This window comes from Octopus bimaculoides, chromosome 4 (genome assembly GCF_046866305.1).
Source record: "Octopus bimaculoides isolate indiv1 chromosome 4, ASM4686630v1, whole genome shotgun sequence".
In the NCBI taxonomy this organism is placed as follows: domain Eukaryota; kingdom Metazoa; phylum Mollusca; class Cephalopoda; order Octopoda; family Octopodidae; genus Octopus; species Octopus bimaculoides.
The window spans coordinates 12,474,924-12,488,079 of NC_142931.1; the positions used below are offsets into that span (position 1 = coordinate 12,474,924).

The 13,156-nt window shown below is 38.5% G+C and overlaps 1 protein-coding gene across 6 annotated transcripts in view; it reads right to left on the reverse strand.

Annotated features, from left to right (window-relative positions):
* Nucleotides 1–200: 200 nt before the first annotated feature.
* LOC106883543 (inhibitor of nuclear factor kappa-B kinase subunit epsilon) overlaps nt 201–13,156 on the reverse strand; it is an 84,017-nt gene continuing 71,061 nt past the window's right edge. For 3 of the 6 annotated variants that reach the window (XM_014934584.3, XM_014934599.3, XM_014934591.3), the window contains exons 19-21: nt 12,360–12,431; nt 5,283–5,354; nt 201–1,155 (exon numbers count right to left, since the gene is read on the reverse strand). In XM_014934584.3, the coding sequence (XP_014790070.1) occupies nt 1,086–1,155; nt 5,283–5,354; nt 12,360–12,431 (214 nt within the window). In that variant the 3' untranslated portion in view covers nt 201–1,085. The remainder of the gene's footprint in view (nt 1,156–5,282; nt 5,355–12,359; nt 12,432–13,156) is intronic. The other 3 variants (XM_014934607.3, XM_089350301.1, XM_089350300.1) reach the window with 1 other exon arrangement.

Consider the following 13,156-nt stretch of genomic DNA (forward strand, 5'->3'; position numbering starts at 1 on the left):
CTTCTTTCAGTTTCTGCCTGCCATGTCCATTCACAAGGCTTTGGTCAGCCTGGGGCTAGAGAAAGATGCTTACATAAAGAGACATACAGTAGGACTGAACCCCAAATCATGTGATTCAAAAGAAAACTTCTTAACCACACTGCCACGTCTGCAGAGATACACAAATTATAAGAAAAAATTGGAAGGAGAAAGAAGACTTGTTTACAAAATAGGAGCAACTTTATTTATTTATACTGTTTTATTCATAGTAATTTTACTGGCTGGCCATTCCTAAGCCATACTTTGACAGCTAAGCACCTTGTACTTGGGCTCCTGTTTATCATTAACTGCATAGATGAACCAGTTCGAAACATTTCACCAAATCTCTGATACAAACGAAACTAGAAATGATCCCAAGATGAAGTGTAGCAATAAAATACCAAACACTACTTTGACATCTTGCATTACAGAATATTTTAAGAGAAAGGGTAAGAGTGAGGATGTTTATTTTGCATCTTATGAAGATCATGCTGTCTATTTTATAACTTGTACCCATAGAAATTTCAAGATCATCAGCCACTTTTCCAGGATGATTGTAATGTTGAAACTGGAAGGGTATTACCTGGTTGCTGCTTTAAATAATTTATCATAATCCATAAAGTTACCTTCCCTTCAGAGCAATTTCTTCAGGTGTGTAACAGATGTTTGGTTCTGTTGCTGCAGTAAACATGATTAAATTCAGAGACTTCTATTCTGTTATTTTTGATAATTGTGATACAGTTGACAAAATTTACATTAAGGCACATTTGCTCTTAACAGAAATCCCAGTTGTGGTGGAAAAATCTATATCATTGCAAAGGCATAAATTGAGAAAGAACCAGATCTAATATCATGGTTAACTATTGTGGTCCAATGTATAGGGTACCATAGTATATAAATATAAACAGCCAGTCTATTTCACAAGAAAATAATGGAATTAGTAGTAATAATGAAACATTGTGAAGATGACAATCAGTTCCAAAATGAGAGCTGGACTTAAATGATACATTTTTTTGAAAATAAGATTTGGACAGTATTAAAATTTACACAGAATAAAGGTTTCCCAGCTAATTAATTTCAGAATCGGAAACAACTGCTTCAGGAATGTATGGTGCTGGAAATTGCAGTTCAGCGAATCTGAAATATAGAATTAGATACTTAATGTAAAATTCAAAGACCACTTTCTTCAGTGGGGAGGGGGGTATATGGTATAACACATCTAATATAATAAAATAACATGATAACAGGTAAAAAGGAATTATCTGGGAGTTGTCAGTTGTTTTAGTGTGTGCCAGTGCCATGTAAAATTCACCTGTGCTGGTGTCACATAAAAAGCACCCAGTATACTCTGGAAAGTGGTAAGTGCTAGGAAGGGCATCCAGCTGTAGAAACCATGCCAAAACAAACAACTGGAGCCTGGTGCAGCTCTCTGGATTTCCAGCTCCTGTCAAACTGTCCAACCCATGTCAGCATGGAAAATGGATGTTGAATGATGATGATGATGTGGGGGGGGGGGGGATAGAGAGCAAGAGAACCAAGGGTGGCAGGGTGGGTTATGTAGGCTCATGAATGTGTGAAAGAGTGCAGACAGTAGAGTTGAGAATAGAAGTGTGGGAAATGGTGGGACTTAATTTGGTTCGGAGAATGTAAAGAAAATGGACAGACTTGGTTTGGTTCGGAGAATGTAAGGAAAATAGGAGTGGTTTATGGAGTAAGAAGCAATAGATGGTAACGTACATACAAAAAAAAGAAAAATTGCAAAATAGATAATTGTATTGATATGTTAACACCATAAAGCTCTCTGTAAGGTATAATAGAATTAATCAAAATAAAGATGGGTGTGGCAATGAATGTTTTTATCAAAATCTAGGTCTACAGGAAGTTGTGAATTCAGATTGTTGATGGAACACTTTATTAACCAGTTTATGGCAGTGATTCATTCAGTTGCCTGCACGTGGCAATGGTAATCGCGCTGATTGAGGTCAGCACTCAATGTGAGATAATGTTCGGTGCATATTTATGTCAACCGCTTTACTGCAAGTATTGTTTATTTACCTAAACTGTATCCCCATGCAGGACACTCATGCGATATCATTCCTGAATAAGATCACTCGACAGCACAAGTCAGATCAACTACATACATTTACAATCATGTGAATTCAAAAATTGACTTTAGTGTGGTAGAGTTCAAAAGAGGGTACCACACTCAGTGGCATATCACATTGTGAACAATGGTGTCTAGTTTCCTTACATTTTCCTTTACTTTACATACTGTGCATCTCTTTGAAACATTTGTCTTCTTGGTGGTGGTGGGAAACAGTTATGAAAAATGTCCACATCCCTTCAACATGCAGTAAGGAGAGATTCCGGCATGGGAATACCCATGCATTCTGTACTTGGTGCTTCTGTCATTTCATGGAACAATAGATTCCTGAATGTCAATCTATCTCCCACATCGTCAAGCATCTGCCAAATCAAATGTGAGTTCACAACACACATGTCAACTATATACAAGAAAATCTTTTGTACCATTTCACAAATTTTCTCACTGATTTGATCTGAGTGGTCAACCCTGCCCATCCCTCCATTGTATGAAACAACTACACCCGGTTTCATTATGGCATTACTGTCTGCATCTTCTTTCCTAGTGTCCTTCATGCTTGCAAAATGCATTGTGGATAATATGCAGACGTTTTTCTTATGCCACACTAGAGTGAGAATGCTACTATTGGTCCATCGGTACACTGTTTCCTCCTTTCAAAGTTTTATCTTGAGATGATTGGGCGGCATGTTTTTCCTGTGCATCCTCACAGTCCCACAGGCATTACTCCTCACCTGCAGTTGCAGGAAGAGGTCTGGACTGGAAAACCAGTTGTCCATATAAATATTGTAGCCTTTGTCAAACCAGTTTTCATTCAGCGACAATACACCAGTTGATGCTAGAGTAGACGCTGGAAGATCCAGTCTGTCCTAACCAGTGTAGATTTTGTAATTCCATGCGTACCCACAGGCTCTGCCAGTTGATTGGCATACTTTATAAATCTTGACTCCAAAGCGGGCATGTTTGGTCAGGTTGTATTGTTTGAATCAGAGCTTTCCCTTGAATTTCTACAAATTCTTGTCCGTGCAAATGTCCTGTGTGGGGACATACACTGTTCTGAAATTTTCAGCCACTTTGTCAATGATAGGATGTATTTTGTGCAGTGTGTCATCCTGGTTGTTGCTTGAGTTGAAATACAGATTTCGAAGGCGGCGAGCTGGCAGAAACGTTAGCACGCCGGGTGAAATGCTTAGCAGTATTTTGTCTGCTGTTACGTTCTGAGTTCAAATTCCGCCGAGGTCGACTTTGCCTTTCATCCTTTTGGGGTCGATAAATTAAGTACCAGTTACGCACTGGGGTCGATGTAGTCGACTTAATCCTTTTGTCTGTCCCCTCTATGTTTAGCCCCTTGTGGGCAATACGAAATATAGATTTCGAAGAAGTGCCAAACATTGATCATGTGAAATTGTTTCCGGAAATAAAGGTGTCAATGTGGCTGGATCCTAATTGTAATATGACACCAGGGTTGGTTTCCTCACAATGCCCATCAGCAGGGCAAGCAGAACTTTGATTTTGTCCCCTATGGTTGGAAACCAATCACCGCCATGCCCGGGTCTCACATGCTGGGGATGGTTTTCAGCATAGTCATCTGTTTCGTCTGCTATATATCGGAACATTTCATCCATCAAAAACTCATGGAAGATTTCCAATGGCGAACTTCCATGTTCAAGGTTTGCCTTTATACCAGGCATATCAGTAAACCCATGCCATCAGAGAAAATTATGTCTCGGTCACCACATGACATTCTGTTGAATCATCTGATTCTGAAAATACTCACTCTCTGAGTCATCATATAGACCAGAAGAAACAACTGGTGAAGTGGTGGGGCCTGGTGTAGTTTAGTGTGATGACTGTAAATTCGACAAAACATGACACAACGATGAAGTTAACGTAGCTGGAGTGATAGGACGTGATGACTGTAAATTTGACAAAACAGGATGCGATGATGAAGTTGACAGGCCTGGAGTGGCAAGACATGACAACGATGCTGATGGAACTGGCGTAATAGAATGTGAGGGAAGCAGGAGTGTGGCATGACGTGATGATGAACACAATGAAGCTGGTATAGCAGGATGTAATGATGAAGTCAGTGTGGTGGGATTCAACCATAAATTACGTGCAAGACCAGAAGATTCAGCTACAGCAGAATCCTTGGATGCCATATTGCTAATGTGGTATAATCACTAAAACTACAGCTTATATAGGAATAAAGCCTACATCCGGGCTGTAAATATTTACATGAAACATCTAACCAGCTTATCAGTTGCCAGGTGGACCAGTACTAATTCAGGCAACAGGTTGTGTATAATTACGTCAGGTGGTGTATAATTAAGTCGATCGATTTAAAGTATGTACATTGTTAGCGTAAATTTACGTCAACCGTTTTAAAAGGGTTAATTCTATAGTCTTTACTGTACTTTGCTACTCAGAGTATTTATCTAAAGCAAGATGAATCAAGCCAAGCCAATCAGTTTCCGGTCACTAGGGAAAACATGGGTAGAGAGTGAAATTTCATGGAGGTGTGATTCTAGAAGAAAAAGACTGGATAAAAACTCAAGGATGGCACTGGACCAATGAAATTCATGTTGTTGTGAGGTGAGCTTCTTAACCAGACAGCCATACCTGCACTGATCTGAGGGTGAGGAAGAGAGAAATTAATGAACTGAGTAATGTCAGAAGGAAATATAGAGACTGTTGTGACAGTGTTAGAAGATATAAAGAGAAAATACAGTGAGCCAAGAGTTGTAAAGTGTTGGCATCTGAAGGCTCGTCAATCAGATTTATGGTGTCAATAACATCAGTGAGAGCATATGGCTTAGTGGTTGGGGTATTTGGCCCATAATCATAAAGTTGTGAGTTTGATACCCAGTGGTACAGTGTGTCCTTGAGCAAGACACTTTATTTCATGTTGCTCCAGTCTACTCAGCAAGCAAAAATGAGTTGTGCCCTTAATTCAAAGGGCCAGCCTTGTTACATTGTATGTCATGCTGAATCTCTCTCAAAACTATGCTAAGGGTACACATATCTGTGGAGTTCTTAGCTATTTGCACATTGATTTCAAAGAGTAGGCTGTTCTGTTGATCGGATCAACTGGAATTCCCATCATCGTAAGTGAGTGTCAGTTGATTATACCATTTTTTAAGACAAAAAAATTACAACAAACCTTTCACTAATCTCACTAGCTTCCTTTTTTAGCTGTTCTGAATCGAGCTCATCTTCTTGAATTTCTTGTAAGCTGAAATATGTATGGAAATTAAACAATTTTTGTAATAAACAGAAAAAGTATAGAACAACGACAACAACAACATACATCAGGAAATCTATTAAAAAATACGCAAAATCAAAAATTTACACAGACAAATATAACCGTATATTGGAAATGGTCCTCTTGACCATTAGCGGGTCAATGGGTCATTTTTAAAGGTTTCATCTCATTGTAGTATATCAAGAAAAAGTCAATTCTTTCAAGGCTGTTAACCGAAGGTGGACATAGCCAGAAGTGCATGGAATAAGAGAAAATGAAAGTAGCTCCACTAGAAATTGAATCAGAATTTATTGCATATTACAAAGGTGCAGATATGTGGCTGTGTCATTTGCTTCAGAACGACATGGTCTCAGGTTCAGTCCTACTGCAAAGGACACTGGACAACTGTCTTCTGCTATAGACCAGGACCAACTAAAGCCTTGTGAGTGGATCTCATAGGTGGAAACTGAAAGAATGTATGTGTGTGTTTGTGTGTATATTTAAATATATCTGTTGCAGGTAAGTTGGGACATATAATCCAAGCATTTACCTCATGAAACCCTTCTACAGGTAGCAACTATTAGAAAGGTGGAAGTTTCCTTATGAAGCTACATCTTCAATAAACAGAAAATCCACAAACTCGCCACAGAATGGAGTTAGCAATATTCTTTTAATGCATTGTTTACAATTGTTTCATCAAATCACGTTTTAACCAATCTTGCATCATGTTCATTAACATATCAGCAATTATTGATTCAGTTCTATGCACAGCACAAGTGATCTTTCTCACAGCATATGAGAATTAATTCATCAAAACATATGTATTTGTGTCTTCTTGTTTTGATATCATGTGATGGTTTTGAGTGTCACCTTCATTCAAGCAGAAATATATTAATTTTACTCGGAAACAGGTGAAGGTTGACGACAGGAAGGGCATCTATCCGTAGAAAATCTGCTTCAATAAATTCTGCTTGACCTCTGAAAGTATGGAAAAGTGGATGCTAAAATGATGATGAGGATGATGATGTTGATCTACAATGTTGCATCTCCTATGGGTAGAATTTCAGGGTTTGATACATTTCGGCATTGCCTCTTTGGCACTGCCTGTCTGGAGTCGCTGATTTGATACTGACTCATTTGACATCAAATGTTTTAATGTATGTCTTGTTATATGCATGCGTGTGTGTATGTGTGTGTGTGTGTGCGCATTTGGTTTTAATGTTTGTCTTGTTATCTCCCTACATCACTCTCTCTTTCTGTTTATATGCATGTGTGTGTGTGTTCGGTTCCTGTGCGTAAACAGACTGTCCAGTAAGTCATGCCAAATCATCAGCATCTGAACAGCTGAAATTATCAAATACAACAGCAAATACAGAGCCACAGTGTTAAAAGCATTTTTCCCCCAACACCTTATTAGTAACAACAAAGAGACATAGTAAAACATCAAAGCAGATGAAAGCAGCATAAATGTATTATTATTTTTTCTGGAGGTTAAAATATGTTTAAAGACAGCAACAGTATCATCATTATCACCAGTGGCGGACTGGTCAGGTTGCCAGCTTGCCCGATGGCAAGTGGGCCCCTGTGCCATTAGAATCCATATATGGGGGCCCATGTTAGTATCTAAGGGGTTCATCCCCTCAAGTTTGGGAATTTTTTTTATTCACTCCTGGAAGAATGCATTAATTATTTCAGCCTTGCTGTGTTTGTAGACAGATGAAAAGAATACTTTTAACAAAAAAAAAAAAAATAAATGATAGCATTGTAGTCGCGGGTGGGATCCCTTGTAGTCGCGGGTGGGCCCCCTTGTAGTTGCGGGTGGGCCCCCTTGTAGTTGTGGATGAGCCCCCTTAGTCTTCAGGCAACCAATACTTTTAGATCTAGTCCACCACTGATTATCACCATCAGTTAACATATGTCATCGACGATGGCACAGGTTAGACCAGTGGTTTTCAACTGGGGTCTATATAAGACCCCAGTTTTGGGGGTTTGCACAAGCAAAATAGTAAATTGGGGATTGACAGGAGTAGTTTAAGGGTCCATGAAAAAAGAATTTTGCTTTTGATGTATTTATTGCAAGAAGCAGTCAAGTTTCTTTCTCTAATGTTTGTCATAGTTTAACATGCTTCTGGAAACTGAAACATGTTCTCTCAGAGAATACTGCTGCAAACCATCACAAATGAATGGGTGAAAAATGAAATAAGAATTTTCAAAGAAGTATCTATCAAACTAGTTTTAAATCATTGAAGAGCTATGGGATTCCATCAGAATAAAATACTAATCAAAGAAGCCCATAGGTAAAAATAAAATAGATAATGGGTAAAGACTCCCTTTGGTCGTGAATGACCATGGGATTGTACCTAGAAAGTTCCCCTCTGAGGCAAAAGTCTGAGCAAGGTTGTTTGTTTATGGAAGACCAGCAGTTGCCCATGCAGACCAGCTTCCCCACTCCATGCCTCTGATGTCATCCAAGAGAAAGGCAAAGACCAATACAGCTTGGCACCAGTGACTTTGCAACTCATTTCTACAGATGAGTGAACTGGAGCAACATAAAATAAAGTGTCTAGTTCAAGAACACAACACACAGCTCAATCTAGGAATTGAACTCACAACCTCATGATTGTGAACCCAGCACTCTAACCACTGAGCCATGTGCCTTCATGAGACTAAAGAAGTAATACTATATAAAAGCAACAAGAAAAGTGAAATACCTAAGGTGCTAATCACTGATATGAAGTATAACATGGTTTGTAGTGGTCTTAGTCAAATGTTTGAGGGCAACTTTTAACAGAGATACATCATGAAGATCCTCACCCCAAAAATAAATATTGTATTTATTAAATGAATGTCCAATACATTGTGATCTTCACATTTCGTATCTAAAAATCACTCATATAATTTATCCTCCTTTTATATAAAAAGGTATGCACCCAATTCTGACCTGTTTTTGTATTGAATGTTTTGCATTCTACACAAGTAAATATGGTAGGTGAGATTTGAGAATTTTGGTCCATACAACTGATATGATGCAGAATTGTATGAAGTACATGTAGAGATGTAAAATGAACATTAAGAGGATGAAATCAATGATGATGGGGAGGAGGAGGAGAAAAACTCTGGTTTCACCGCCCTTCCAAAATGTAGGTATGTCAGGCAAACTCCTATCTCCAATGAATACACACACAAAAAAGATATAATTTGAAGATTTTAGTTAGTGGCAATATATATTCCATTATATATTTAATCCTTTCGTTACCAACCCAGCTGAAACTTGTTTTCATAAGTTTTGAATTAAAATCTTCCACCAAACCTTAATCACAATTTTTGTTCCTAACACTAGCTGAATGATAACTAACTTATTTTACTAAATTCTTTGTTATATTTAAAGTAATTGAAGTAAACAGAGCATCTCAAAATAAATACAGTAACGAAAGGGTTAAAGCAATTACTAAGGGGTTACTGACTAACTGACTATGTAAGAGTCACTAAAGAAAATACACCAAGATCATGAAGCCCTGTATATTCTTCCTTTGTCAAGAAGCTGGTATATTTTTGTCCTAAATGAGAATTTTTTTCTCCATGACAAAATACAGCGAAAAGCCCTTACTGCTTCAAATATCTCTCAAACATATACGAACTGGTCCTAGTTTGTATATTTTCCATGACTGCTTCAGGAATCTACTGAGATATTTGTTCTGGCCTAACAGCCCATAAGTGCAATCAGCAAATAATATTTACGTATTTTATGATAAAAGAAGATTTGCCTCTGAATTGACTCAGAGTTGGCTCTCTTGGTATCTGGTGCTGAAGAGAACAAACAAATTCAAAATGCCTCCATCGGTGTAACAGAGGGTGCTCTGAGTTGACTATGATATTTTAACACTCTTTTATCTTAAGTGAGAATTGTTTTCTCTGTGACAAGATGCAGTGAAAAGCCAAGTTCAAATATATCTGAAACATTTTAGAACTAGTCTTAGATTTGTATAACTGGATTAATTCAGTATCAGACACATGTTCCTGTCTCTCTATCTTACTTTTTAGCCTTTCAACACCAGGCATAAAGCCACCTCCCTGCCTGCTACACCTACATTCAGTCAAGGGAAGGTACCTTCTTTGTCCTGCAACTAACCTGATGACCTCACTAGTGCTGGTGCCATGAAAAGAAAAACAAAAAAAAAAGTCCTCAGTACACACTGTACAGTGGCTGGCATTAGGAATGGCATAGAGCCATTGAAAGCATGCAAGAGCAGACACTAGAGCTTGATACATATCTGTAGCTCATCACATCCTGTTGCAAAATTCAGCCCATGTCAGCCTGGAAAATGGACATTACATGATGATGCTTGAACACATATTTAATTCCAGTGTAGTTTAATATTGGAGCTGTGACAGCAAATGTTTTGCTGAATCATGTGACTGACAACAGGACAGCTGATTTTCAGATTATTGGCATTCCTGTAGACTGTCATGTAATCTGCCTAAAAGTCACATAAAATTATCAATAAAGAAATAGTAACGGACAGCTGCTGGTGAGAATTTGAAACATTTACAAAATGAATCATTATACAAGATGACTAAAGTAATTCAGTATTTTAGGTTGCATTTATATCTTTTACAGTTTACCAGTTTCAGTAACGGAGCTGCAACCATGCTGGGGTATGACCTTGAATGGTTTTTAGTTAAGCAAATTGACCCCAGGATCTATTTTTCTAAGTCTTACACTTATTCTATCGTTCCCTTTTGCCGATCCACTAATTTACAGGGATATAAACAAACCAACACCAGTGGTCAAGTGGTGTGTGAGTGAGACAAACAAAGACACACATATACACAACAGGCTTTCACACAATTTCCTTCTGTCATGTTTGCTCAAACAGTATTGGTTGGCCCCGAGCTATAGTGGACATTTTCCTGAGGAGCTGTGTAGTGGGACTGAAACAAAACCGCATAGCTGCAAACCAAGCTTCTTGACCACACAGCCATGCCTGTCATCACCATCGTCATCATCATCATTTAATGTCCATCTCCTTGCATGCATGGTTAGGATGGTTGACAGGAGCCAGCCACGTAGAAAAACTACCTTAGGCTACTGAGTCTGTTTTGGCAGGGATTTTACAGCTGGATGCCCTTCCTAACACCAACCACTCTGCAGAGTGGACTCAATGCTTCTAAAGTGGCACTAGCACAGGCGAAGTTAGTTTTGACATGATTTTTACAGCTGGAGGCCCTTCAAAACACCAGCCTCATTACTGTGTGGATTGGATACTTTTAATGTGACACCAGCACTGGCAGAGTAACCGAGTAACTCACAAGACAAGGAATTATGAGAGGGGCAGGGTATTTGAGGAGAGGGAACTTGTGTCCGAGGAAGAAAGGTTAGAGTGTGACAAAGAGGCAGAGAGATAGAAGCAGGTGTCTTGTGACAACAGGGGGGGGGGGTGTACATATTTAAAATATATTGATACGTTTAAACCTATATTTGAATTAGTGTTATATTATTTAATGTAGGAAGCATTGCAAAGCAAAACAGAATTATTTATACAAAAAGGGTAAAAATATATTAGCAAATGACAAAAATATTTTTATATTAGCTATAATGAAAAAGACGACTACAGATATATTTTTATCTTATTATGGCCTCATCATCAAAGAACAGATTTTACCATACTTGCTGATGTAACGATCAAAAAATCACTAAGTGTATGTACAAGGTATTGGTCTTATTTGTATATATATATATAGAATACACACACTTTGTCATCATCATCATCATCATTTAATGTCCGTTTTCCATGCTAGCATGGGATGGACGATTCGACCAGGGTCTGGGAAGCCAGGAGGCTGCACCAGGCTCCAGTCTGATTTGGCAGTGCTTCTACAGCTGGATGCCCTTCCTAATGCTAACCACTCCGTGAGTGTAGTGGGTGCATTTTATGTGCCACCGGCACAGGGGCCAGAGGAGGCTGGCAATGGCCACGATTGGTTGGTGCTTTTTACGTGCCACTGGTAGATTCCTTCCTCATTAGTCTGACAAATACAGAAAAGACTGTGCTTCACTGATAAGGTCTTCATAAGGCAGAAATATGTTCAGAGTTGCCTCCAATGCTTCTTGAAAAAAAAAAAATGAAAATAATGCATTATATTTTATAGTTTCTGAAACATTTGGAAACTTTAAGCATAACATTGAAAGCCTGTTGATGTTGACCATTGATGCCAGTGGCTGTTAGTTACATCAATATATCGGAAACTTGAGCGATGAATCATACACACACACACATATTGGTTGATCATCACTGACATATTATCTTTTCCTAGATGTTAAAGACAATGGCTGTAAGCAATGCTCATGCTGAAATTTAAAACCAATAACAGCTTGCATAATATTGCTAAGACTCACATTCAAAACCAAGTCGTCCAGAAACAAGCCTGAGCAAGATCTCTGGTTTCAAAATGAGGCAATGGGGGTGGATGTTTATCTCAGAAATCCTTTCTCCTAGAGAGATGTCTAAACAAAGACTAGGGGTTTCTCACTCTCAGCTGTTGGATAGCCGCATTCTTTACTGAGTTCACCTGTCTTTTGACAGATTTTTCTTTCATACTGCATGTCCAATGAAACCCCACCACTTATCAAGGAGGATTGGTGTAATCTTTGACAGCCCAACCATGTAACAGTTTGTACTGGGTTACATTATACCAATAACACTAACAGTGACCACACGCACACACACGCAGAGTAACTTTAATAACCAGCTGTGATATTTACATCAGTGTTAGCAACAAACTGATCAGTATATTAGTTATTGACAGTAGTTACAAAACCGTATTAGGCATTGCCCATGACTATATATGGCATCATCTGTATTCAATGACTCTATAGATATACCAAAGAATTATTGAATGACGATAATCGACCATATATAGCAGCATTAATTAAAAGATGTCTCCATATAATAGAGAGGGGTCAGTGAGCATGAACGTGTATAATAATATTCAAACCTGTCATCAGTTTTGTCATTGATTTTAGCTTTTAAATGTTTATGGGTTTTCTTGTTTTTGACTTTTGGTAACCTACAAAATAATTCCTTTCACAAATTAGTCAATTCTGGGTAATATCATCATCATCATCATCATCATCATCAACAACAACATCATTGTTTAACGTATATTTTTCCATACTCTCATGGTTCAAACAGAATTTGTTAAGGCAGATTTTCTAAGGGTGGATATCATTCCTGTTGCTAACCCTAACTTGTTTCCAAGTAAGGAAATATTTTCCCATCACCAGAGACCAGACATATTTTCTCAGAACATTAGAAATGAAAGGACACCATTTGTATGCTGATTACACTAATCTATAACTACCACATGATGTCGGGGTAAGGAGACAGTAACACACACACACGCACACACTACAGGTTTCTTTCAGTTTCCATTTGCCAAATCAACTCACAAGACTTTGTTCAACCCAGGGCTGCAGTAGAATACACTAGCCCAAGGTGGGACTGAACCTAAAACCATGTGGTTAGGATGCCAGCCTCTTACCACACAGCCACAGCCAATATGCAGTAAATTATTATCCATATCTAATATTATAGAGTATTATTGTGCCGAACACTGACATGAGATGGATTAAGAAGGAAAAGAGGATTCTGCAACTTTTATTATGCCCTGTCATATGCTTAACATGCCAAATAATGAGGTGCAGGCCCCAGTTGTGTGGGTATGAAGCTGGCTTCCCAACCATGTACTCTTAGGTTCAGTTCCACTGCATGGCACCTTGGGCAAGTTACTTC